Genomic DNA, 26,501 nt, shown 5'->3' with positions numbered 1-26,501 from the left:
TTTTATTTTATTTTATTTTATTTTATTTTATTTTATTTTATTTTATTTTATTTTATTTTATTTTATTTTATTTTATTTTATTTTATTTTATTTTAATTTTATTTTAATTTAATTTTATTTTAATTTAATTTTAATTTAATTTAATTTAATTTTATTTTATTTTGTCATTTAAAGCTATGAGAGCGTACAGGTCTTTCAGTGCTTCTGTTCCAGTCCAGTATATTATAATGTTCCTGTGGGCATTATAGCTACTAGAAAACACCAGCTACCTCATTAACACTTTTTTGCTTTTCCTTGGACATAGCAATTGTGCATGTATCTTTCAGTAATGAGCTTCTCACACTCAAGCTGCTAATTTTAATGATCTATTGAAGATACCTAGCRGATAAAAATAAATGTCTGTATTAATCTTAAAGGTTGAGTTGCTAAAACTGCATGTATTTACTTCTGCATATATCAAGATAGCACTGAACCCTAACTGTTAAGAGGTTTGTTCAGCCCTGTTAATAGGGACAACAAGAAAACCAATTTTACCAAGACTTGAAAACTTTCTGCACTAGGTGGTCAAAGCAGAGTTATGTTTTTCTTTTAGTCCAACTAAGTGGATTTATGGAATTTGCTATCAGCAAACTCCAAATCGTTGGGAGGATCTTTTTGTTTTGAGTAACAAGTTGTCAGACTGACGCTAAGTAACTGTGCACAGCTAATCATCTTCATTACAGAAGCTGACAGCGTTTTAGGTTTCTGTTGTGAAAAGTCATTTTCACAGTTGACACAGGGCCTGTAGTGCCTGCCAAGACGCATCTTTGTAGGTCTCCTCTAGTGTGATGTTTTTGAGATGCACAGGTTAAGTGGAGGCCTTACAATAGTTATTACATGAGTGCGAGGCAGACATTTCCTAGACTTGCTCGTATTTCCTGTGCTTTTAACACAGTTGTATGCTTTGCCTTGCGTTCTGATATTTCACTTTGTACTTTACCTCTGTTCAATAAGCCTGTCTTTGTAAAACCTTTGCTTTTCTCGCCGTGCTGCTTTAAAATACACTTGAACAGGGGAGTGTTTCCAAGGTTGCCTTTTCTTTCTTTCTTTTTTTTTTTTTTYTTTTCTGATGCAGTTATCCTTGCAAAGCACAGATTACCAGATGGCTATATATATTTCTTTCTGAGAGCACAGCATTCCTTACTAACAAATGAGTAAATGAGGCTGCCTATGGACTGGGTGTTTTTCCAGGAAAATTACGTRGTAGTAAGAAAAGGTATTATAGAAAGGTGGCTCATTCTGCCTCAGTTGAGACTAGTTGCCTTTGTATAGCAGAAACCTTACCTTGTTCCTCAGTTAAAGAGTGCATCTGTTTTTGTTTCTGGATTTCTATTTTGTTTTTTTATATGTAATACTGAAGATCCTTCAACAGCTGTGGCATTTGTGATAAGTGATATAAGTGATAAGTGGTGAGCTTTACAAAACAGGCATCGCTTGGCTTACCGCTTGAATAATCTGAATATTTGTTATTTGGTGTGTATTTGTTACCATATATGTTGCTACAGATATATATATATGTATATATAAAAAACAAATGTATGACTTAAATTAAACTTGTTTTTCTCAGTTATTAAGCCAAGAAAGTTTGTTCAAGAAATCATTGGCAGAACTATACTTCCTACTAATAAACAGACAAATAAGAGACTGCAGAAATTTGCAGATGAGTGAAAGAGCTGACAGAAAACTCTCTACTTTTCCTCCTGTCCTCTTCCTACCCCTTCCCTCCCTAGTGGTTAACTAGCTCTTGTAAGCTCTGTGTTTCAGGAGAAGAGCAGTGTCAGATCCTTTTCTCRCCTTCTCAGCCTAACCTGTTTCAGAGTTACTTAAAGCATGGTCAGGGGCCCATATCTTCAGCCAACTTGCTGAGCATGCAAGTAACATTCATCGCATCAAGGAAGAATAACCACAGCAATGGAACAGTCTTTCTATAAATTGCATTCCCTGTTTAGGTATACAGAACATCCACAGCCGTTTGTTGATTACTCTTGTGGACATTTTCTTTTTTTTTTTTCTCTTTGGAATGGTAGTGGTGCTTTTTTATGGGTTTATGTTAAGCAGGAAACCTGCTTTTAATTTCTTTATTAGATAATTCCTGCTCTAGTAACAGTGAAAATTAATTTTAAATGGCAAAACACCAGTGGAAATGTTTGGGTTTACAAAAGTAAAAGACCTTTTCAGTGAGCATATGGCTTTGTAGAAGTGAACTTAATTTGGGATTCATAAAGGATTTTTCCTCCTGTCTTTTGCACTATTGATTTTGCATACAGGATTTGGGTTATCTTTTTATTCTTGATAAGAATGTTTTTACTTTTTAATATATACCTGTTGTAGGTGCTTGGACTTGATACTCTTCAAAGGCCCACATGACATATTTTCATCTCATTTCTTAGGACTTGGTGCATATTGAAGAAACTGTATTCATAGGCATGAGGCTACAGAGTACTTTTAGGTGTAACTTATTTTAGTAAGCCATCTAACCATATTATGTGACAGTGATTTTTGGCTTTGCTTGTAGGCAGGTCCAAAGGTTACATGATGAGATCACTTACGTACAGATCCAAGAAATCCTTTTTGTAAGAGAAAACTCTTCATGTTGAATCCTTTGGGCTCAGTCATGTGTTGTTTTATTCCTGTGCTCCTATGAGCTGTGCAGATCTTCACTGGCTTTTTGATTAGGTTGACTTTTAAAAATAGAAGTAGCCACTGAGGAAAATCTCAAGAAATAAATGTCAATAAAGATTACTGTGTGGAACATTATTTCAAAGCATCCACATAAAAATAGAGGGCAACAGGCAGGTTTTTACAGACTCTACGTGAGGAAAAAGGAAAGGCAAGCCGTGCTTCAGTAAGTCTAGGCTAGCCAGTGAAAAGGGAGAAGAGTTTGCTTAGTGCATTTGTGTTTCTTTTACATGGTACTACTGYTTCTTTAAACAGCTTTTTGTTTTTTAACAAGCAGCTTAATATCTGGCCTAGGTCTCTGAGGAGAGGAGCAACAACAGAGATAAATTTCAGTAGAGCATCTGGAGCCGTGTGGGGCACTGAATGGTCTTTTGGCAGCAGGCAGAGATACTGCTATGGTGAAAGCCAGACTGTACGATGTTTGAGTAAATTTTAATTAGATGTGAAACAACTACAGGAGCCAAGTTTTTGTAGCATGATTCACAATTTACAAGCTGTGGACCACATTCATCAGTGAGAGTTCTCCCAAGTAGTGACTAAAGTGATTGGTGTCTTGCCAAAAGAAGGGTGTGAGTATCTGGCCTTGTTTATTGAGGTGTCTTATTAGTTTTGTTCTGAATCAGACCTCCTCTAAATTTTTAGTTTTGCAAAATATACATTTTGCATAGTGTTCAGCCTTATTACTGGCTAAGTTTAGAAATGTACAGGTAGCAGCAGTGTAGAGGTAGCACCTCCACAGTGGTGTAGAGGATTGTACTATTAGTGTTTCCTGTGGTAATGAAGATTTTGGCGCTCTAACATTCCTCTAGGCCTTGAATGGATACCTAGTACTTATCTTTCATAGCGCAGTTTTACTTACATTATAATTGTACATGTGCAAGCTGAGTGGTTGAAGTCTGGAGCCAACTGTGTTTTTGTATGCTCCATACATAACAAACTTGCACGCAGATCATTATTAATACAATTTATGAAACACCTCCAGAACTTGCAAGATGGCTTAAGATTAAGAGTAATGTTTTCCATAGCACTGTTACTAAGTCCTGTTGCATAGTGTCACGGAGTCTGTCTTCTCCTTATGGTGCAGAAATGAAAGGGTAGTGTCAGGAAGCTATTTACCACTCCTTAATTCTGAAAGCTGCTTTAGCCCTAGAGTATTTTAAAGATAGACATTGAGCTTTAAGCCTATCCATGCAAGACTGATAGAGCAGATGTACTAATGCTTCCTCAGCRTGCTGCTTTCTCATTATCAATATGTTCCCCTAGGTGAAAATTTGGAGTAAAGATGAACAATGGAGARCCCCCTCTTAAAAAGGAAATTTTCTGTTTATTGACCGAGATCTTCTCGGTCAGCAGCAAAAAGTAGGCAGATTTCAGAAGAAAATCTGGTCAGTTTTGCAATGATAGATACTGTTGCATGTGGTATTCAGCAGGTGCAACAGTAACTTCCAGAAATCTTCCACCATCTGTCCCCACTGTAATTTGGAGGATTACAGATTTTCTGCTACAAGCCTAATCCCAGTCTCCCTGGCAATGAGACACCTGTCCTGATAGACATAGTGTTTAGCTAATAGCCAGTTCCTTTTTGCTAGCATTATCTAATCCAATAGAAAATGGTATGATGTGGAAAGGGTATTAGTAAAAGCAAAAAGCAAAATAAAAGGACTACACCTAAAAAGTAAACTTTTTCTTTGCTTAAAAAAAATAAATAAATCTCTTCTACAAAGTTAAAAAACTGGAAGCTTGGAGAGACCTTTACAGATATACATTTCCTTACTAGTTTCTAGATGAGTTTTAATTGGGTAACTGTCTCTTGAAATTCATTTTCAAGATGTTGGTTTAGTATCAATCCTGAAATGAACTCCCCTCTAAAAAAYATCTGCAACCCTCCCGTAGCAGGAGGCCAACACTCTACCCCAGGTTACTTAAACTGGGAACTCCTGGGTAAGAGGGCAGATCACTGCACTCTTTCTACTCTCYAAGACAGCAAAGCAAGTCATGGAAGTTTTGACATTATTAAAAGGCTTATGAGAGCAGCACAAGTAAAGAAAGACAAATCTTAAAATCAATATCTCCCTACCCATTTTTGTACCCATTTCATTCAGAACATCACAGTGTGATACAGTAGTAACTTCACTTTGGGGAGAGATTTATTTTAAAGGATCTGTATAAAACTTCACCCACTCACATGTAGGTATTTTCTTTTGGCCTGACAAGGTTTTATGCAAGTGTTGGTTCAGTGACAAATGTGYCCTTAATGATATCCTCAGCTGTTTCTAAGAATGAAGAAAGACCAGCTAAACTCTACCTAACTTGCCTCAGAGGTATTGGTGATGATGAGAAAATATAAACAGGTGCCTGTGAGTGAAAAGGGGGCATAGGAAAGACACAAACTCTAATTTCAATTGTATATGTATATTTATTTCAAGTAGAGTAAGGCAAGTATCTTTCCACACTCCAYGACTGCATGATTATCTCCTAGCAGTTCTCGAAGAAGAGGTGTCTCTTGGAGCRTATTTTAAGCTTAGAGCCCAAATCCTTGTGTACGCCTTTCTCTGTGAATGATTCTGTAGATTACGTTTTATCAATCCTTCTCTCTGTAACACTTGTTATAGAAGTATCACGAAAAGTTTGTTACAAATTCTTCAGAATAATTGATTAACTTATAAGCCACCTTCCTGCCACAAGCTTGTTTTCTCAAAGGCTGTGGACAGCTGAAAATAAACTGCCATGGTTTTCTCTCCCCAAAAATTGAAAAAAGTCCAGTGTGAAAAGCACTGAAAAGCATTTTTGTTTTTAAACACTAGCTGAATTGGGAAGAAGTAGAAGTTGCTGCAATTTCTTTTTGTGTTACYAGCATTTTTTTCTTCTGTTTCATAGCTGTTTTAGAACATCCAGTTCATGGATAGTTTAGAAGCAAAGCTATAGCTCTGTGGTCCTTTTTTTCTGTACTTAATTACCATCACCCTCCCTCTCATAGACCTGCTTAATACAAATACTGGAGGTGAAGTCTTGGAATTAACTGAAAGGGTTATGAGCAAATACAGTATATTGTTACTGAATTTCCATTTTGTGAATTTGGTGTGACAGTGCTACCAATCCCCCTTGGKTTTTTGCCAGCAATTTAATTAAAACTTGCAATTTTAATTAAATAACACAATTGGAGGGTAAGTTATTTCCCTCTTCTCCTTCGCTCACTTCAGTTTTGGAAGATAAAGGTTTTCTTTATAGCATATTTAGTTAGCAGAAATGTGAATATGGTAGGTAGAATATTGAAATCAACTCCACTGTGGAAATTGTGTTCCATTGTGTTGTTTAATAATAGTGCTACACGACACTCATAACAGTATTTCCACTAAATTGCTTTTTTCAGGTGTACAGCAGATCCTAGAAAAACACTACAGATGCCAGAGTCCCTCAGAGGAGGCAGGAATTGATCTAAACAACAGTTTTTGTAACGAACAAGCTTTATCTATCACAAATTATTCTTGCTATTGGAGCCCTGTGCTGCTGTTGTCAGATGTGTTTGCATCAGTGATCAGGTATTGATGGTAGAACATCTTAAACATTGTCTCCAATTAGACTAATAGCATTACTTAAAGCAGTGGCATGAAGTTTTGAACAAATCATATTCTCATATACTTAATATCTACAAATCAGCAGGTCAATTCATTCTGATGAATTCTAATTAATTTTCCAGTTACATTGATTACTTCTTTGCTATCTTTTGTAAAGTCAGTGAAATACTGTGTAATGAAGAATATTTAAAACATTCCAGTTTTGCCCTGTCAGATAGCTAATAGTAGTGATGATCATTGTGACAGCGTTAACACTCTGGTGAATATTAGAATATCTTTCCTAGAGGTTGTATTTACAGAGGATAAGAACTTGCAAATGGGTTGCATATTGAAAGCATTTGTTTTATTCATTGAAGCTGTGGTATCTGACAATATCCCGTGGTTTTACATAATGGATTACGTCTTTAATCATTGGTACACTTCAGCATTAATCTGATACTGATGGAGACTGAAATGCATCAAGTACTCCTTTAGATAACAGCTTTTTCTTTTGACTGCTTTTCCTCTCTGGTTCACTTCTCTCATGCTGCCTATGATTTAAGATTTTTTTTTTTTTTTAATTTTCTTGAGGCAGAACATAATATACTTAAACTCTTGCCAAAGGAGAGACATTTGGTTTTATTTCCCCRAATTCTCGGTTGCTAGAGAAGGTGGGTAGGTTAGGAACTAACACGACAGGTGCAAGTACTCAAGTATGAGTTGGGTTAACACAGGCAAAACTTCAGTCCCTTTTCGAAGGCTCCACGCACCCACTGACCACTGAAGGGGGCAGCTTGCTGTCTGTTGTTTTGTGTTCCATTAAGCCATCAGCATGGGATGGCTTAATATGCTATAGGATTTCCATGTACTTGGTTCTTTTGGTTATCTTTTTTATATAATGCAGTGTAAAATGAGTGTATAAGCTCTAAAAAAAAAAAAAAAAAAAGAAGGAAAAAAAAGAGGCACATTGGAGTAAGACTGCTTTGAGAACTGATATTTTAGGAGCAAACTGCTGTACTTGGGAGCAAAGACTTAGATATGGCAAAACAGCAAAAATCCATGTGATAGCTTAGTCATAAATCACTTATTTAAAAAAAAGGTAATGGAAGGTAGATAAAAAGATCATTATTTAAAGTAGGTTTCTCWTTTTAAGTCATTAGTTTTTTATTGACTTAGTTGAAATACATGCTTATTTATAACCTACTAGTGAGTAAATATTGAGGTTAAATCATTAAGGTATTTTTAGTAATGCCCTTAGTTCTATAGTACTGGTACAGGCTGCTACTGTTCTTGACAAAATATCTCGGCAAGCATCTGCTCGTGTATTCTCAGCATTTCTTTTTGTTTTGAAAAATTTAGGCTTTGGTATGCTTAATAGATTTCTTATGAGTCATAGTGATAGCTGCCAAACCTTTTCCCTCCCTGCTCTCCTTTGGACTTGATACTAGTTCTACAGTTGTTTCCTGCAAAAGGGTTAGAGTCCATGTGCTCTATTAAGATAAAACCCAGTAATTTCAAACGGATTTGCAGGAAGTATTAAGAAATGCTGGTTTCTGGAGTGGCGTCCCCGGTGGAATAAGTCAAAGCTGCATGTTTAGTTTTTAATGTTAACAGTAGCAGGACATTTAGAAATCAAAATTGTTGACTTTTTTTCTGCAGAGTTTCTTTTGACTGATTTTTTCAATTTCTTTTGAATATTTTATCATCTTTATGCTATCAGTGAACTGAATGTCCCTACCTCATCTTTAAAAAGAAAAAAAAAAGTATTTCTCTCTCTCCCAGTTAAAGCAGTATCTTGTACTACAAATGATGTCAAGGCAAAAGACGAATGTAAATAAGCTTTAAAAAAAAAAAAAAATATTTGCCCAAATGAAAAACTTACAGTACAAAGATATTCTTTGCAGCAGCTTCTAGTCTATAGCCTGTTCATGGTCTGTGAAAGGTCTGTGAAATATATGGGTGTCTTAAGCACCCATCATGGCTTGGGTCTGACGCATTGCTGATTACTTGGTCTAATTACTCAACCAGTATTTCCAGCCAGTAGGTCATGATTTATTTCAAAGTTAAAAAAAAAAAAAAAAAAAATATATATATATTCAGTTTGCATGCAGCTGTTACTAACAGTCTTTAGGTATAAGGTGAGCAGCATATTATTTTCTTTTTCTTTTTTTAATTAGAGAATATTATTTCCTAAGTATCTGGAGGGAAAATAGTCTCCATATCTTAAATATTGGAGACTGTTTTTACGTAAGTGTGTGTGCATGGTTTAGTCGCACTAAACTTGTGATGACAGGAGATATCACGAGATGTAGATCATAGTTGAGAAATAAATTGTAATTGTTGAGTGCAGAACTGTGTTTTTTTTTGTTTTTTTTTTTTTTAAGTGTGAGCAGATCACTACCTAAGATTGTGGAAAATAGGGTAAGCAAGAAAACCTGCCAAGCTGGTTGTGTTCCATGCCTTAAAGTCTTTTTATGAAGTGAGATGGCTTCCTTCCTTCTTCCCAGTTAGCTGCCTTTTTCTTCTTCAGGCATCATGTCAGGTATCATAGGAAAATAAGTGGGTTTCTGATTCTGATCTGTTGAATGACAGCTCCCATATGCTGTGTGCCAGAACAGCACCTTTGCTGTCTCCAAACCTAAGTCGGGCTAGATTCTTTAACATCTAGTTAGGACATACTGAGTGCTAAGGCTCTCTCAGGATATTTTATGTTAAAGTCGAGTCAACAAAAAGGTTTTTCCTGTGCTGCTTCAGTATTCTATTTTAAAGATTACATGGTCTTATGGAACTAGAGAGTTAGAATTGGTGTTGGGTCTGTTCTTGGCATGAGTCTGGAAGTTGAGAATTCTGTAAATAAAGTGTAAGAGTTTCAAATATGGCTTAAGGATGCTGTGCTTGGTAGCTTCTGTGGGTAGGGATACTACTGAGATCCACCAGTTGGTTGTCTGAAGCCCAGAACTTGGCAAATGCACTTGGAKCTTTTGAGCAGGTGGCAAGGGGTCCACAGGTGCCTCTGAGTCTTTTCTTACATTCCCTGAATTCCCTGGCAGGGAATGCCAGTGAATCCATGCATCTCTGTAGCATTTCCTGACCTTTGGCCCCTATGCACTTTGAAGCATCAGTATTCTGTTGAGACTAATGGGCTAATACAGAAGCGCTGGAACCAGTGCGCTGATCCACCACATCCTATAAGGAGTTTTGTTTTCTTGTTTAGTGATTCACTGTTAGATTTCAGAAAGCTGTTGTGCTGGTAGAGGCTCTGGCTCAATTTTGGAGTAAATAACTCTATAAAAATAACAGTAAGATTAGTTATCTTGCTTCCCATATCCCCATAAGTGGATATAGTGACTCTATACTTCCTAAAGCAAGATTTTGCTTCTTTATGATAATTCCCTCCCACCCCCCTTTTTTTCCTCAGCCGTGGTGAAGTCAATGCAATAAAATGCTATATTGCTTAATCTATCTGTATAATATTCAAAATGTGAGCTCTCTTAGGATTTAATTGTGGACTACTGTCAATTTTTTTTTGTGCAGAATGCCAGATTTAAACACACGACAATCATAGTTTTTTTTTCCACCTTTTCTTCCTTGAAAGAAGTATTGGCTCTGCTTAAGAAAAACCCTTTCATTGAGTGAAATGAGCTCACCTGACCATGTCTAATTCACATTCATACCTCATCTTTATTTCTGTATAAAACAAACAGCATTTTGTTTCAGTTAGGTGCTTACTCAGTAGGAATTTTGGAAATGCTTGTTGTTCTGAGTTTTAAACTAGACAAAGGGAAAGTTAAAATTTACTTTTCTCCCCTTAAGATTTAAGAAACAACAAAAAGTCAGACTAACCTTGTTTCTCTCGCACTACTGTGTTTTATAATACTTCTCTGGAGGGAGCATTAGGCCTTTTTTTCTATAACTTGATATCTGCTGTGGGAATGTGTGTTATGTAATTATCATGGTACTTAAATTTACTTAAACTAGGGCACTTTGAGGTATTTTATGGGTATTAACCATCCAGTTTTAACTTGAAACAATATGTGTCTGTTTAAAGGACAGCACTTGGATTTTGAAAATTTGGGATTCTGTACTCACTATGCTACTATAAGAAAAGCTAATTTGAAAATAAAAAAATTGGAGAAGGTTTCAAGCCTTCAAAATTTCAATGATCAGATAGAAGTTTATCCAAAATACGTCATTGCTTTTAGTATGAATAGGTTGAAGTGTCACAGTTTAAGGTGGCGTATGCAGCACTGKTGCTTAGCAAGGCATTCAAGTATGTGCCCATCCCTCTTCAGTGACATATTAAAGGACCAGCAGATGTTTAAGTGCCTGTTGGGCTGCTGACTTGAYGTCTAAAATTTCAAGCATCTTGTACATGCCATATTTTTCTGAAATTTCTCTAAATTCCCCCTGAATTACTTTTTGCAAATACTATTGCTTCCTGCAAATCTCTGTGCAACTTTCATCAGGAAATAAGTTGAGATATGCAAAAAATAGTTCCTGAATTCAGATTTAGGTTTATCCATTTGGGAGCAGAGTTATATAACATTCCTTCTGCAGTGTTGGTGTTATAAACGGAGCATGTGAAAATATGTGGATGAGAATAGCTAAGGAGCTGTTTTCACAGACTGACTACTTTTTTATTTTGACTCTTTGGAACATAAGACTGGAAAATAAAGCCTCTGTACTTAATATAGTTTCCTGTTACCACAGGTGGTTGTGTTATACAGATCTTTATAAACATTGATCAAGTTGCACTTAAAACTGATTATTAAGCTGCTCATTGAATTTAACTTGTCCTGAATGGGATACAACTGTCATGGAAGGAACATGTCAACTTACTTGTGCTGCATGTACTTCTTTTAGTTCAGACACTTGTAACTGAACTGGAGAACAAAGCTATGACTTCTCTCCATGCATCACAAACTTTCATATGTGGAAAATCTTTCAGMTAAACTCTGCAAGAAACCAAATGCTGATTCAACAGTGCTTATAATTACAGATGATTTCAGTGCAAGAGTTTGAGAGGGTCAATATATGTAATATTTATAATTTTCTTTAAAATGCTGTCCTTTAAACYCTTCTTCTACTCAAGTAAGATTGCTCTATGCAGAAAAGTGGTCAGCAAGCTGAATCTCTCCTTGCTGGATTGTTAAATAGCTTTCTGAAAAATGTGAAAAATGGGAAGTGCTGTTTGATTGAAATGCATCAGGCTAAAACAGTTTTGGTGCTTTTGGTTAGCTTAAATACTTGCTCCTCTATAGCTCTTGCTTAGACTAAACCAAAGAACATGAAAATTCTTCTGGAATGCATCTTGCAGTGCTTCATGTCTTAATTACTCAAATGTCAATCTGCCATTGAAGCAATTGAATTTTAAATAACACTAGTAAAATAAAAGGTAGAGGACAAAGTAAGAAATATTGTATATATTATGATACTTATCAGCATAAATTCAAAACCTGGAGCTAGAAGACATAAAGTACAAATTTGAGTGCCAAGAAAGGAAGGAGAAGAATGAAATAAAGAAAAGCAAGAACCACGAGTGTTCAAGATGAAATTTGTCTACTTTGTGTAGACACAAAAGAGGAGAACACAGAGTAAAGGCCAACTATGAAGAACTTTCAAAGGCAAAGATATAAATGTCATTAAAAAAGTGACAGGACAGAGAAAGGATTTTTTTCTCCTTTTTCCCCTTCCTCCCCATTAAAAAAAAAAAAAAAAGTTGTCATAGAAATCAGGGCTTAAGTGTCTTGATGAAGTGACATGAAGACTTATGCTTTGTAGTTTGGAAAAAAATCTCTACATGTACTTATCAAACTTGCACATGCCATAAACATTACAATATTAAAATAGAAGATGGAAAGTGGAACAAAGCCSTACAGGACCATTAGGCAATGGAGAACTGCTATTGTTGGCAGCTTTCACAGCTGAGCACAAACAGGCCTTTTGTTTTCCCAGTGCCCTTGAGCAACACTATGAAGAGTCAACAGGTGTAGGCTGTATTATTTTTACAGGGTGCCTTGGTTTGCTATTTTTCTTTTCTGTGATACTCAGAGGCTGACTGAATAGAAGTTGTGCGTACACACGCAGCCGCTGAAATAACTGGAGGCGTATACACTGTGTCCTGATTTCTGGTCTTTGGTTGCTTTTGGCCTAGTGAAAGAACTGGCTCTGCTGCTGCCATTGCACACTCGTACCTGTTTTAGGCTGTCGTATCCATAAAGAAGTTGTCTTTATAACAATGAACACCTGGCATGTGCTTCAGTTCAGGAAACATCAAGAGGACTGGGTCAATTTGGTGCTCTTAGGGCTTGTAATAGCTTATTTTTTGTAAGAATGTCTCCTTTTCTCAGCTATAAATCCTAGAAGGAGAAGAATAAGGACTGCATTTCATGTGTTTCTGCAGGAGCAGGTAGTGAATGCTAAAGCATTCAGTTTGGAGTGGAGGACAGAGGGGAAAGCTGTATGGGGAGAAGAGAGCTAGCATTCACCTTTTTACCTTCTATAAAAAGAGCCAAAGGGAGGTAAGTGAGGTCTAACTATTTGCAATGGAGTATTTAAAGAATTACATGGCTGCYCTTAGGTGAATAAGTGCTCCTCTTGTATTCTCACATTGCCTGCAAATGGCTGCTGCARAGTGCTGAAGATACTGCAAACTACCTTTCATAAGAACTAGCTCAGGTGTGGGCTTGGTAACCTTCTTGGTCCCAGTTAATGGCTTTGTCATACAGAAATCATTTGTTGTAAGAAATGAGCTGGAGTGTTTCCCCAGCCTTAACGTTCCCCAAGATTTCTAAAAAATGTATAGTTGCGTTATTTATAAACCACATTCCTTGATTTCAAGTAAGTTGCTTTTGCTGTGGTTTTCCTCTTGCCTCGTGTTGTTTTAAACCTCAAATATTTGCATTCTGTAATACTTAAAGTACTTCATCGTATACCATATAATTGCTATAGRAGTTGTCAAAATCGTGAACGGGGTTGGGGAGAGATTTGCAGTTTTCTCTCTCTCCCACTGAGTTACAATGAGTTTGTGTGTGTTAACTGCCAGAAGAGAGAATTCTGATAGTGCTGAAATGAAGTCTTTGATGCCTCYGTGGTTCTTTCCATGGAATTTTTAGCAACTTTGTGGGGTTGTTCAAAGCTGTGGCTTTGAAATCAGCATATGGAAARTTTTGTTGTAATCTTAACATTTCAGTTTTACCCACTCTACTACCTTCTACGCATGCATTTTCCAAGGGAGATGTTGGTTAACTGCTTTGGTGCCTCTGCATTGTAGCTACATCTTCCATAGACTGATTCAAGCCAGTTCTGTTTGTTGCTCAAAAGTGAGAAGAGAAAGCTTGGACAACACATTTATTGGCACATTTTGTCTGCCTGCCACTCCGCTGACCGCCTAAGTGCTTGGAGCCTGTGCTGCTGTCCCCACCACTGCGATGGGAAGAGGTGGAATATTGCTGGAAGTTTACCCTTTTCTGATACTGACCTTGTGCTTAAAGGCGTCAGTGCAGCCTGTGACACTTCTGTTTTGGGCAGATGTAGTCCGAATGATTTAAGAAAAGAGAAGAGCAAGAGGCCTGTGCATCAGCACTAGGTGTCCTGGCCTGGAAGTCTATAGCAGCGCTTTCTGCACTTGCAGTCTGGGTGGAGGTTGCACCACTCAATATATGTGACTTGCTGTTCACATCTGAAGTAGAAAAGCAGAGTCTCAACTCGCCCACTTCCCTTCCTGTGGTTGAATCTGGGAGTTTAAAAAAACAAAAAACAGACAAACAACAAAAAAAACCCGATTTCCACCTAAGTGATCCTGGGATAAAGAAAAATGCAAATGGAAGGAGTCTTTTTTTCCCTGCAGTGGAATGGTCTTCCTGCAGTTCACAGTCTTGCTAAGGTGTTTTCAGTTCTGAACTCCTGTTCCTACTGGGTCAAATTTGAAGCAACTTGTAAGCAGATCTCAGGTGCCTCAGACCTTAGTCGTGCTCATAAAAAATACCTGTTTAACAACTGCCTAAATCGCTAGGATTAGGTGTGCCTTGCACAGCCCAGAAATGCTGTGACGTTGGGTGTTAGGTACTATCTCTTAATTGCAAGTGTCTTGAAAGTATGYGGAGCAGAGTATGCATTCCTAGCGAAAGACTAGCTGATAGAAGTAAGCTCAGGGTACTGTGCTTGATATACTGCCATCACAAAGAGTCCTTAGTGAAGGTGCAAGGGCTTATTCTGGTCAGGTTGTAGAAGAGAAGCAGTTAAATTCTTTAGGGGTAGATTGGGGCACATAGGCTGTGGGATACAATATAGACTTTGGCAACTATGCTTCCCTGACTGTGAATAGGGAGAGTTTGATGTGTCCAAAAGGTGCCTGAAAAGCTTTCAGTCCAAGCAGGAAGCTGGCACGCGGATAGGGGCCACAGGGGCTGCTGGTGGATTCCCGCTGCTTTCCACCCTTCAGGAGGTTTGACCAAGGATGCGTTTTGACGAGGCAGGCCAGCCAGTTTGCTCCTGGTAACTGATTGTTGGCTGTACTGAAAGAGCATCTGAAGAAAACGCATATGCTTGTATGTGTCTTTCCCTGCTATGAGCGAGTCCAATAACTGAGTTGCTTTCTGSCAGCGCTGCTTGTCCGAGCCAACCTGCCAGGAGGGCAGATGAGCACCTGGGTTGGCACAGCAGAAGGGAGAAGGGACAGCTGCCAGGAACACTGAAATTGTCTCTTTTGGTAAAGGCTGGCTGCTAGATTGAGGTAGTTTTCCTACAAAACCATGAGGCATCTGTGGAGAAACAGAATCACCTGAACAGTGTGGTTCCTGCTCCCATAGATCCTGACTGGAGAGGTTTTCCTGTCCTTCAGACTGCGTGAAGAAGCTACACAGAGGCCTAGAATTTCAGACAGGTTTCTGCCTTTATTGTTTTCTATTTGTTCATGTGTGTTTCTGCAAGTTAGATTACTACTAGTTATTACCCATATCTACTAGTACAATATCTAACAAAGAATGAATTTAGAAAAATTTGGGTGATATTATGTTAGCAAGGTTGTTCTTTTCTAGCTGGAGGTTTGCAACCTTTAATTTAAAAAGTGCTGTTTAGCATGTTTGTTCTTTGTGATTAGACAACTGCAGATGTTGCAGATAAAGGGCTGGTTCCTTAAGTCAGCCACCAAAATGAAGCTTGTTTGCAGTGTTTCTGTTGACAAGAGTGGTGTTGCCCACTCGGAGTGTGTGCTTCCAGCTAATTGTTTCCTGGTTTCTAGTTGGAGAATTAAGTGTTTACTCTTATCTTTCAAATTCATAAGAGCCCTGGAACCTTCTTGTTTAGTTAACTATGGTTCTTTTCCTGCAGTATTACAAAACTGAAGAGTCCTCACCTGTATTACATGCTGGAGTTTCCTCAGCATAAAGTAAAGCAGGTGCTGATGTTGTTTGGCTTGAAAGATCTCAGCTACTGGCATTCTGAATTTCTTCCTAATTAAATATAACCTCAGCTAACTTCCCTGAGAATGGAGCTATGATAACTTACACACTTCAAGGTTTTTGTGCTCAAATTTTGCCAAAATTTTCAACAAAGTATCATGCGAGATAAAGTCTTTGCATTTTTCATAAGATTGTGATTTTAAGCCAGAAACTCACATTTAAAGCAGAAATGTGGAAAGAATGGCATGATTTTAATGTGATTGCTTCACAGTCTTTAATATTAAAAGAACCTCAGCAAAATCTTGAGAGATGGTACAGACTGTTGTTAAAAGGAGACTTTACTTTGGCGAAGTTTGTTCCATTTTTGGATACCGTTACTGGCAAGATGTGAGCAGTATTCATGTTCTTGCCATTGTGATAAGCTCAATTTGAGTATCTGGGTAAGATCAGCAGTTTAGAATAAAAGTCATGATCCTATATTAATAGAGATTTATGCTGAAGATGGATGATCTCCCTCTTAAATTCTGAGGTACGCTATAACTTAATCCAAGAAATAGGCATCATCTGTGTATATAAATTAAATCATTCTCAGAAAGTAAATTTTAATATCCCTTAATATGTTTTCTTTGAAGTTTTCCTAATACACACGTACAATTTACATATAAATTGTAATACGAGATATTGGGCTATGCGAGTATCTGGTCTTGATGGAAGAAGTCAGATTTGAAATTTTGTAAGAAATAGGTATAGTCCAAGTCTTTATATTCATGCAGTTAAAATGCATTTATTACATAGGTTTTCCTCTCGTGTTGATGTAGCATATGCATTAGTCACTGTCAGAAACTTTCATGGGAATCTTGTGGTTTTGCTGYCTGCCAGGTAGTTTCTCTAATTATTCTGGTTGAGGCAGGATACTTCTTTCCTTGTTAACTCCCAGACTGCTCCATTCAGTGTGTGTGTTGGCCCAGCTTCTTGCCCTTTTGGGAACTGGCTGCTGGGAGTTTTTAGGTTTGACCTCCCCTCTGATAATTTCCTTCAGGTTACTCCAGTTTCAGGGCTGGTTTTACACCTGTCCTCTGGAAGAAGAAGAATGTGTGATACTTACGTATGCTATGAGAYGTATTCTGAATTGCTGTATCAATAGAATTCCTATCTCCTTTCTGTGGATTCAGTTTTATATTTTTCAATTGGTACGGTATGAAACAATATCCTACATGAAAAGAATGCACTAATGAAATGGATTTGAACTATTTAGATTTCAAGTGACCAGTGAAAATGTTTAGTGAAACCTAAATCATGTACAGTGTCAGTTCAGAAGTTGCGGTATAGGAATTAGTAGCAAGGAAATTTAAACATTTACACTGTGTGTGTAACATTAAGTGTGAAACATTAAGTGCTTTATTATATCTCTGTTACTCTGAAAGAGGCAACGCATAGTTTAGCACTGGAGGGAAGGTCCTCAAACTCCTTCCAGGTTTATAGCTACCCAGTACAATCCTCTAAATGTAGGTTGAGCTGATAGAGATGGTATAGACCAGCAATGTCTTGATGGTCTTTTTTTTTTTTTTTTTTTTTTTTTTTTTTTTTTCCTTAAGACAGTAAAAGAATGTCCAACTTTCCTCTAAAGCAAGCTTGGTTTGATTTGCATGTCAAATCATTGTCCTGTGTGCTGTGTACCCGTTATGTATGTGTGCCTGCATTTAAAATAAATTCCAGTACAACAGAACTTAAAAAWCTTAACATTAATCCTCAGTGGAAGATTTTGTGTTTATAAAACAACTTGCTGGTACAAGACTATAAAAGTTAATTATTGAGATAAGTAGAATTGATTTGATCATTCTTACTGAGAAAATTGACCAAAATACAGAGAAATACAGAGTATAGACGAATAATGAAATTTCCTTTCCTGTTTTTACTCCATCTTTAAGAATTGCTTTACGAACTTCAGGTGTTAACTATATTAAAGAGGGAATTTGCCTTTTATATTTCATTTCAGCTATAGTTTCTTTTACACAAGTATATCTGGACATGTTGTCTGAACATGTTGAATTAAGGTTTGTTCTTTTTTTTTTTTTTTCTTTTGTTTCTTTTTTCTTTTAGTACCTGATGCTAAATTATTGACCCTAGGAGTTGTCATTCATAGCCACTATTTTTTAAACCTATCCTTTTCTTATTTTTTTCGGGACTGACCTTACTGTGCAAATATTGTGACACATGATAGGGTTGAAAGTTCATGTTTCCAATTCTAGTGTGTTTTTAAAACTCCAGTGCAGTTTTTTTCCCAAAATASATTTCCAGTAGTGGATAATTTGTGGATGTTTAGTGCAGTTGCATCACACTAAATCTTATAATTTAGTGTTCATCAACTTTATTTGAAAAAATACAGTTATTGTAGAGAAAGCAGATGGAGTTATGTTACGCTTTTCTGATGGGTTCCAAAACCTCTTAGTAGGTTTTCAGTTGTTGTTGTTGTTGTTGTTGTTTTTGTTTTGTTTTTGAGGACAGACTGTTTTACGAAGACAATTTATGCTGTTATTGGCATGACTTGAATGAAAAGTGCCAGCTCTTTAGTACTTCTCATCCTTTTTTTTTTCCTTTTAAACTATATACTTAGTCATACTTAAACTGCATGTTGGTCTTGATTCAAAWTTATTGCAGTAGTTCAATAGGGTATATTTCTACAAGATTTGTTGTGCTGAAACTCTTTGCGGTGTGCCTTCTGTTGACATAATCGGCTTTGCCTTGGCGAAGTCTTTGGAGAGCCTTTCTTAAGCGATTGGCAAAGTGTGCAGTGCCCAAGGATGAGTACCTGATATTAAACTACCAAGAACTTTTGGGAGAAGATGCTTCCTTAATCTATTATAGTATTACTTGAYAGCTGTTAATAGCTTGCCTTCCAAAGGTGTGCAGCACAGGTCTTTGTCACCTCACGTAGATCTTTATGAGGTTATATATGCCATACTCGAGTCATCTTCAGTTTTTATTGCTTGTATGATCACCACCATAATCATTGATAGAAACAAGTGGGAAGAATGTAACTATTCTTCATTATATCTCTCTCTTCCCTCCTTGTTCTAGGAAGTATTGCTTAGATCATTTGCAGATACTCCTTAAATTTGCATACTTTATGCAAAATATAAAAAATTAAAAATATTTTATGAAAATGATTGTATTTACGGTGTATATTCTTCTATGCAGTAACTGATGTGAATGAACCTYTAAAGCCAAATCATGTTGGGCCATTACTAAACCGATGTGGGCGGGGAAAGGAAAAGATTGTGATCTTGTAGATGATGTATGAGGGTCTGAGGGATGTGTATTCATTTTGTGGATCATATTTTATTGAGGAACACTTCTTCTTTCTCAGAATGCTTAGGGGCYGCTGTTGGAGGATGTCTGGTATCTGTCAATAGACTGTTCTGGCCAYGTTTTGCCCTTGCTATTTATAGGATACAGTTAGTCGTTTAAGACTGGTCTCACGTAATCTCATCACTTGAGAAAGTGCTTTGCTACAGGATTAAATTAGAGAGGTGCTTCGAGGGGATCAGTTCTAACAAGAAACTAGTTCACCCCTGTCTCAGGGTAGAAATTGAAAGGTACAAGTTCCTTTCCATTTGCTTTTTCTATGGAGTTTTTCTCTGCAAAATACTACAAAACTTCCAGAGTTCATCAGCAAGTTATTCTTTGATGTTCTTCTCTGGCCACCACTTAAAAAAAAAAAAAAAAAAAAAAAAAAAAACCCAAGTTCGCCAAAGGATTGTTTTATTTATATTGTAATCACACGTAAGAGGACTTGTCTGAGATCAGGACTGAATTGGTCTGTGCATTGTGCAGACACGCTTGCTAAGCTGGCTAGCTATGTGGCTGACAGTCTGCAGGCTGGGAAACAGCACTCAAGATGCTAATCTAATCCTTACTACACCTTCTTATTGCAACCACCAGTATAGATGCGAGTAACTTCAGTAATCTAGTGACTGAAACACTAAACTGGAAGAACTTGGGTTGTGGCCCCTGCTGTTGTCACAATGTGGATGTTTTGTGCAGACGGTGCCGATGGATTTTTTTATTTTATTTTATTTTATTTTATTTTTTTGTGAAACAGTCGTCGCAACAGGGAACCTGCGTCTTCCTGCTCCGAAATGGGTACTCCGAATGCCCAGCATGGACACTTAGACACTCACTGCTGTTGTCTGCACCTACTGCTGTTGTCTCCCCCTTTCCTGGAGACTTTCCAGCCTGATTAAACAAGCAGTGTGTAGAGCAGCACCATGTTGGGTAGTCTGAAGCCAAAGTGATTCTCAGGAAAGCAAAGTTTTGGGTTCATGAGGTAGAGTTTTTGTAGCCGTGCTACCAAACATCTACACTTGCACTATATTGCACTATACCATTGCATCTGTGGAGCTGTGCTGTGAACACTGCTTTCCTGCTTTTGGGACAACTCTGCTGCTCTGTATTTAGATTAAAAGCATAAGAGAGSTAACACCCAATGCTGGGTTTGAGCGGGAGCTGATTTCCTGCAGAACTCAATACTGTACTGTGCAGGCACTATACATCTGTWAATTGCATTACAGATTCAGATTGCTCATTCTTACTCTAGCATTTTTGAAGTGTTATGTTCTTTTGTAGATTAGTTTTGTATTTTYTGATTGCAAGTTATTCAACACAAAACTTTTAAAGCAGATTACAGGTTTTATGAGCTGAAATAAAAGTGAAGAACTCTCCTTTTAGTTGTTAGGAGTGCTCTCAAATATAATGTGGAAAAATAGGATTGCAGAGAGAGCATAACCTGAATTACTTGCATGACATCTGGAGTTAGACTTCTGTGAAGGATTGATTATTATAATAAACTTGGATATCACTTTGGAGTCAGCTAAAATAACAGCACGGCTTCATCTCCAGGCACATATCACAGTTTATTTCTCTTTTAATTTTGAAAAAATATTTTTAGYTAATACTTCAGCTAAAACTGAAATCTGTGGAGCTTTTCTGCCTCTTGATGAGCTTTAGTATTCAAAGCTTCCATAGGAATGATGCTGCAGACAGCGAGGATACACCAGGAGTTTATTGACATAAGGCTGCAGCAGGCAGTTCCTGGCTATTTTTAAATCTCTCTAAATTGCATAATTTGTTGCTCAGGTTACCTGTGCYAGCTCTAGGGGAAGAATGAGTGTTGTGTTGAGAATTCTAAAGCCAGGAATCAGTGTCTAAAGTTAGGCCTGCCTTACTTGCTCCTATTAATTTCTAAAACTTAAAATATAAAAATTCTGCTTCACTACTATATGAGTTTACTCAGTATGTTAACTTTGGACTGTTACATTAATATCAGTTAGGAGAAATTAGGAGTTTTATTCTGCTTAGCACAGAGCCTTGTATGCAATATAGATATGAATATAAAAATATTTTTTCTTGTACGGGTGTAAATATAAAATCAAATATTTCTGCTCACCATATTTAAAAGGTTTCAGTTTAGCTGCTCATACTCAKAGAATTGTGTTCTGTTAATTAGTCCTCATGATAGTCCGGCAGTCTATGATCATGCCCTATCCATACYGTGCAAAGAAAGTTTTTGTTTATTAGTTTTTGTTGCAAACTGTAGATTCTTTATATGAGACCTCCAGGTACTTCCAAGTAAGAGCAATTATACACGTACACTCCCAATTTATTATCATATAGACAAGCACTGTATTATCTCTATTACTTAGCACTGATCAAATATAACAGAAGTAGTATTATAAGCAATGGTATTTCAAGCAAATATTATAAAAGGGTGGTACATNCCACTTAAAGGGAGGTCTGTGTAAGTCACAATCACATTTTTTCTCCAGCAGTGCCATTTTACTATAGGGGTGTACAAGAAAAGCTAAAAGCAAGAGCCTCCTGTTTCTGCTCAAAGGTTAAAGCGATTCAAACAGCAGGGAGAGGGGAAGCCAACAGATGAGGCATCTGGACTTAAGTATTCAAGGTATCTTCAGGTTAATGAATAATCAACCCATGAAAGAGATAAGACCTAATCGGAGAACATCTSCTGGTCTTTGGTAATTGGGATTTCTGCAGCATCATGTGGCAGGAATGCTGGCATTCTCTTGGCATTGTTGCCATGTGTCAAATGACACACACTGTACGATATTGTTAAAACATTAACAGGTTAAGATTCATGGTCATGCTAGAGATTGTGTTTTGTCTTTATTTTGATTAATGTTATAACATGATTTATCACCTGATAATTATAGGCTACAGCATAAATTATTTCTTGCTCTCCCCATTAAATAAGCAGTTAGATTTTTCTAACATGACAGTACCTGCACAAGCTCATCAAAGAAACAATTGGATGCAGCAATCTAATTCAACATTYCAAATAGTTTGAATGTAAAGTCTTAATGAAGCTAAATGAAGCAGTTATGTTTTTAAAGACTGTTTTCTTTCCCTGAGTAATGGTAAATGTGTTTTTTTTTCTTTCTTCTTTGCAGATCACCAGAAACTGGAAAGGGAAGCTAGAATCTGTCGCCTCTTGAAGCATCCCAATATTGGTAGGAACATTTAATTGCTTTCTACACTAAATATCTGTTTAGACAGTTGATGGAAAAATACCAAATGGCATGCAGAAGTAGCAAGCTTGAAGTAAAATGGCAAGAGTATTTCTTTCAAATGTGATGCTACTTTCCAATTTGTCGATGAAAACAGGTCACAGAAAGCCAAGTGTAGTGGCCTCATCTCTTCCGAGTTATTGCTCTGCCATCAACATCTGTGCCAGATGTTTGGATTTTTTTGAGAAGTGTGTAGGTGGAGTTATTTCCAGTAATGCTAATAGCATATGTTGCAAAATGAGACAGGCCACTGAAGAAATAGTGCTGTTTTTACTTAGATGCTTATTTTACCATGTTTTGTGTTTGAGATTCTGTTCATCTGTGGAAAAGGTATATAAGAAATAAAAAAAAGAAAGCTCCTCTCCCTTTACTTYCAGAACTTCCAGACTTGCTACTCTAGCATTCATGGAAAGTATTAAAAAATATTTTTAGGGGGTGGGTAGGTAGGAGGGGAAGATAAGTTGCCTTATGCTATGAAAGGATAGGAGCAGGTATGTACCTTGATCTTGAAGGAGGTAGATCTGGGATTTTTTAGACACTAACTTGTCTGATGAGGCCTCTTTATTAAAGAACAGATGTTATACAGGAGACAGCTGCAATAGAGGGGTGGGATTTTCTGGCCAGTCTTGTCTCTCTATCCCAATGCAGATCCTTGAAAGCTGTTGTCAGGAGAAGTAGTAGTTTTAAATTATCATGTGTATATGGTGCTCTGAAAGAACTTGACAGTTTACTTACACTTCTTCCTTGTTAGTCTTTCTTCTTTTTATATTCAACGAACAGAGGATGGTCTTCATGACATTTTTAGACTAACGTGATTGTTTTGTGCTTATCAAAGAAACTGGTTTTCCTTTTAATAGTAACTGTAATTTGAAAACAAACAAGCCAAAAATATCTGCCGTTTGAAAGGAATTTGGAATCCCTGAAAAAGCTATGGAATTACACATTCTGGAAGGCTTAGAGGTTTAATGTGCAAATTGGAAATGAGGATGTGTAGTGTTATCTGTATTATTTAGATCTTTCCATTTTATAATTTATCCCAGTCAAATTTGGGCAGTGTAAATTGGTGGACGTGATGGACAACCAAGTAATGTGCAATTTATTTTGAGGAGGAGGTGTAAAGTTTTTGAAAACTTTGTTTGCAAATACAGCGCTTGTATTGCTCCACACAGTTTACCTAAGGCTTATGTGATTATTATTAGAGATATTCATGAGTTTATTCAGACCCAAGAAGGTGAAGCAAAGAACAATAATGAAGAAGAACTGAGTGGCAGTGCTGAAGCAATATGTCCGTGCTGATGACAGTGTTATGAAAGGCAGCACAAACCTTGTTACCTGTGCCAAGGTATATATTTTGTCCAAAGGATCAAAAGCAGTATCTTTTACTGCTGTTGATTTCTGYTCTGAAAAGATACCATATTCCAGATTTGTACGAGAGAAGCGGTTTAGGTTTTCATGCTATGGAATTACATACCAGGTGCTTGGCAATATGCATTTTATTCTATGCTTAATAAAATTTGCACTATCAACTACTCTGCCAACCACAGCAGTGTATCTGCCTGAAAAACTCTTTAATTAGCTTCATTATCAAAGCTTCTTGTAAATAAATGTAGTAGTGGAGACCACTTTGTTGTCAGACTTACGGCAGGGAGGAAAATCATGAATGTGTTTTGAAGGAAAGAAAGAATGAAATTGGTTTGGTAAATGAAAAAAAAAAAAAAAGGTTGCTCTTTGCAAAAGTCGGCATTTTAGGCCTCTGAAATCTCTCTCATGAAAGGTACTGGGCTGACCACTTCTGTGTTTGCCTGTCGAGCTGGTTGTCTAGTCTCAACGTCAGGCAGATGCCTGCCATTCCTTTCCCTTTCCCACCCTGTGTCCCGTGCAGCATTCCCGTGCTCAGCTTGGCTGGCCCTAGCCAGCCCCGGCGCTGGGAGGCTGCTCCGCTCTGGCCGGTTGCGTTCCACCCTCCTCCCTGCCCCACAGTCACGTGCCGAGCCTCGGCAGGGAGGCCAGCAAGCTAAATATCAGATAGGTGTTATTCGGACACCAAACGGAGCGGTTCATTTTGGGATTACTGTCATATGCCATCGAAAATATCTAAAAATAATAATAACCATAAAAGTGAGCTCCAAAGGGTAAAGGTCCATCATTTTAGAATATGCTGATAGTGAAAAGACCGTGTATACAGAGGCGCAGACTGGATTTAATAGTATAGATTGAGATGTGTTTTATATGTTTCCAAACGGTAAACAAATTTTCTCATTATATATATGAAAAGAGAATGCCTGTTTAAAATGTTAGCGAGTCTGTGAATCCAAAACACCCCTTTATTTTTTAACTACGTTTTCTCCCGAGTTCCTTATAAGCCTTAAATTTCCAACAGCCTAGAAAATAGCAGATTTTTTTGAACTTTCATGCATACAATAAATGCATATAATTTATGGAGTCATTGTAAAGCGCACTTTTGCGAATGCAGTCCCTAAGAGAAAACATACATCTAGTTTAGTTCATTGAACGTTCCTCATAAGTCACTCTCAGTGTTTTTCAGTTGGACTCGGTGTAGATTTTTAGTCACTTATGTTTTTGAGCAATACACATTCAGTGTAGATGGCAGTTTTCTCAGATTAGAATTCAGTAATCCTTACTCTTTTTATTTGGCCTTATTCCTCTTCCTAGTTATTTTGATTAAATTTCAATTCAAAAAGTACCTTGGTATAAGGGTCATTTTTGAATTAACTTTAGTAATGTTCCTTTCTAGAGTGTATTAAAGTCTCTTCAGTTAATTATCTTTCAAGTGTAATAAAGTATTGAAACTGTCAAGAGATGTATCAGGGTGAAAGAAAACCTTTTTAGTTACCTTTTTTGAGAGTTTTCCCTCTAGTGAGACTAAACCAGCACAGCTCTGATGAATCAGGTTTTTAGATTTCAGCCCAGGAGCGAATGTATTGTAGCTTTCATGTGAGCAAGACTTTTGTTTTTAGAGGAGTTAATGGAGCTGCTAAAACTCTGTACCCCCCAGGGAGTATTTTCTCTTGGTCTTTCCAGAAAATATATTTACACAAAATTCTGAAGAACTTCTGCAAAGGACTGTTTTTGTGTTGCCAGGGTAAGTGTCCGATTAGAAGATAAGAAAAGCAGAATTCAATATTAAATTATTTCATCATGAGAAGAAAGAATTGACATCTTAAGATGATATTTGAAACAGACTTTCAATTTAGTCTGCATTCACATACAATATACTTCAAATGTTCCTCTGGTATTGGCAGAGGAGGCGTAAAATTGGACGTGGCTGTTTTCATTTTTTGATGTAGCTTTGGAACAAGACATCTGGAGAAAGGAGAAAGCATTCACATTCAGTCTCTTACTAATTCTTTCTTCCAAAGGATATAAAACCCTTGAGTTTGGATATTGAGGATATATAAATGAAACATTTTCATTTTAGTTCCCGCTTTGAATTTCCCTAGGAACCTCTATAAAATATTCAACACAGAAGAACAGAGGGAAAACTAACATGTGTTTTCTGTGCCTTTATTAAAGTATTTGTGTAATAAGATCATCTTCAAAAGAATCATTGTATCTAAGAAATTTTCACAGATAATATATTTAAATATGTGTTAAGGGAGCTTTATTCTTCATGTGATTATATATTGAGTTTTTCAACTGGAGGAATCATTTTCAAACTAGGTGCAAGATAACAAGTTCTGAATGCATGTATGAAAAAATGACTTGCTGATGATTATTTTTACTATACCATTGTAGGGAAGGATAACTAACTAAATTAAAATCTAACTCTTTAACCTTTTCAAGTTCTGAAGATATGATTGATAAATTTTAGTCAATGATACTTCATTTTAATGTACAGATAAACTTGATATAAATACATAYATTTATGTGCAGTGAAGCATATAGAAAAGAGTATGGTCTTTCTGCATGAGAAATGCTTTTTAGGTTGACATAGACTTGCACTTGATATCTTTGTAATCAAGTCATAKATATGACTTGTAGCTATCAGTTGCCTTCTCTAAGATATTTGTTTTTTTTTGTTTTGTTTGTTTTTTTTTCTGTATTATTGCATTATTTGTATTATTGCTGTACTGGTACTAATATTTTTGTTAAGGAAAATCTGCATATTTATCAAGCAGTCTAAGCAGACAGATAGCCAAAATAAAAATGTGAAAGGTAATTCTCATCTGAAGGAATTATCAGTGGTGGAGTGCTGAGGACAAGGAAGTTGAATGCAGATAAAT

General features: G+C 36.9%; 1 protein-coding gene across 4 annotated transcripts in view; it reads left to right on the top strand.

Moving 5' to 3' along the window:
* CAMK2D (calcium/calmodulin dependent protein kinase II delta) overlaps positions 1-26,501 on the top strand; it is a 134,180-nt gene that overhangs the window by 27,846 nt on the left and 79,833 nt on the right. For all 4 annotated transcript variants that reach the window (XM_026034602.1, XM_026034601.1, XM_026034600.1 and 1 more), the window contains exon 2: positions 22,141-22,200. In XM_026034602.1, the coding sequence (XP_025890387.1) occupies positions 22,141-22,200 (60 nt within the window). The remainder of the gene's footprint in view (positions 1-22,140; positions 22,201-26,501) is intronic.

This window comes from Nothoprocta perdicaria, unplaced genomic scaffold, assembly GCF_003342845.1.
Source record: "Nothoprocta perdicaria isolate Ctin4 unplaced genomic scaffold, notPer1 scaffold_149, whole genome shotgun sequence".
Lineage (NCBI taxonomy): Eukaryota > Metazoa > Chordata > Aves > Tinamiformes > Tinamidae > Nothoprocta > Nothoprocta perdicaria.
The sequence above is the reverse complement of the archived record's forward strand: the minus strand, read 5'-3'. Positions and strand labels throughout refer to the sequence as shown.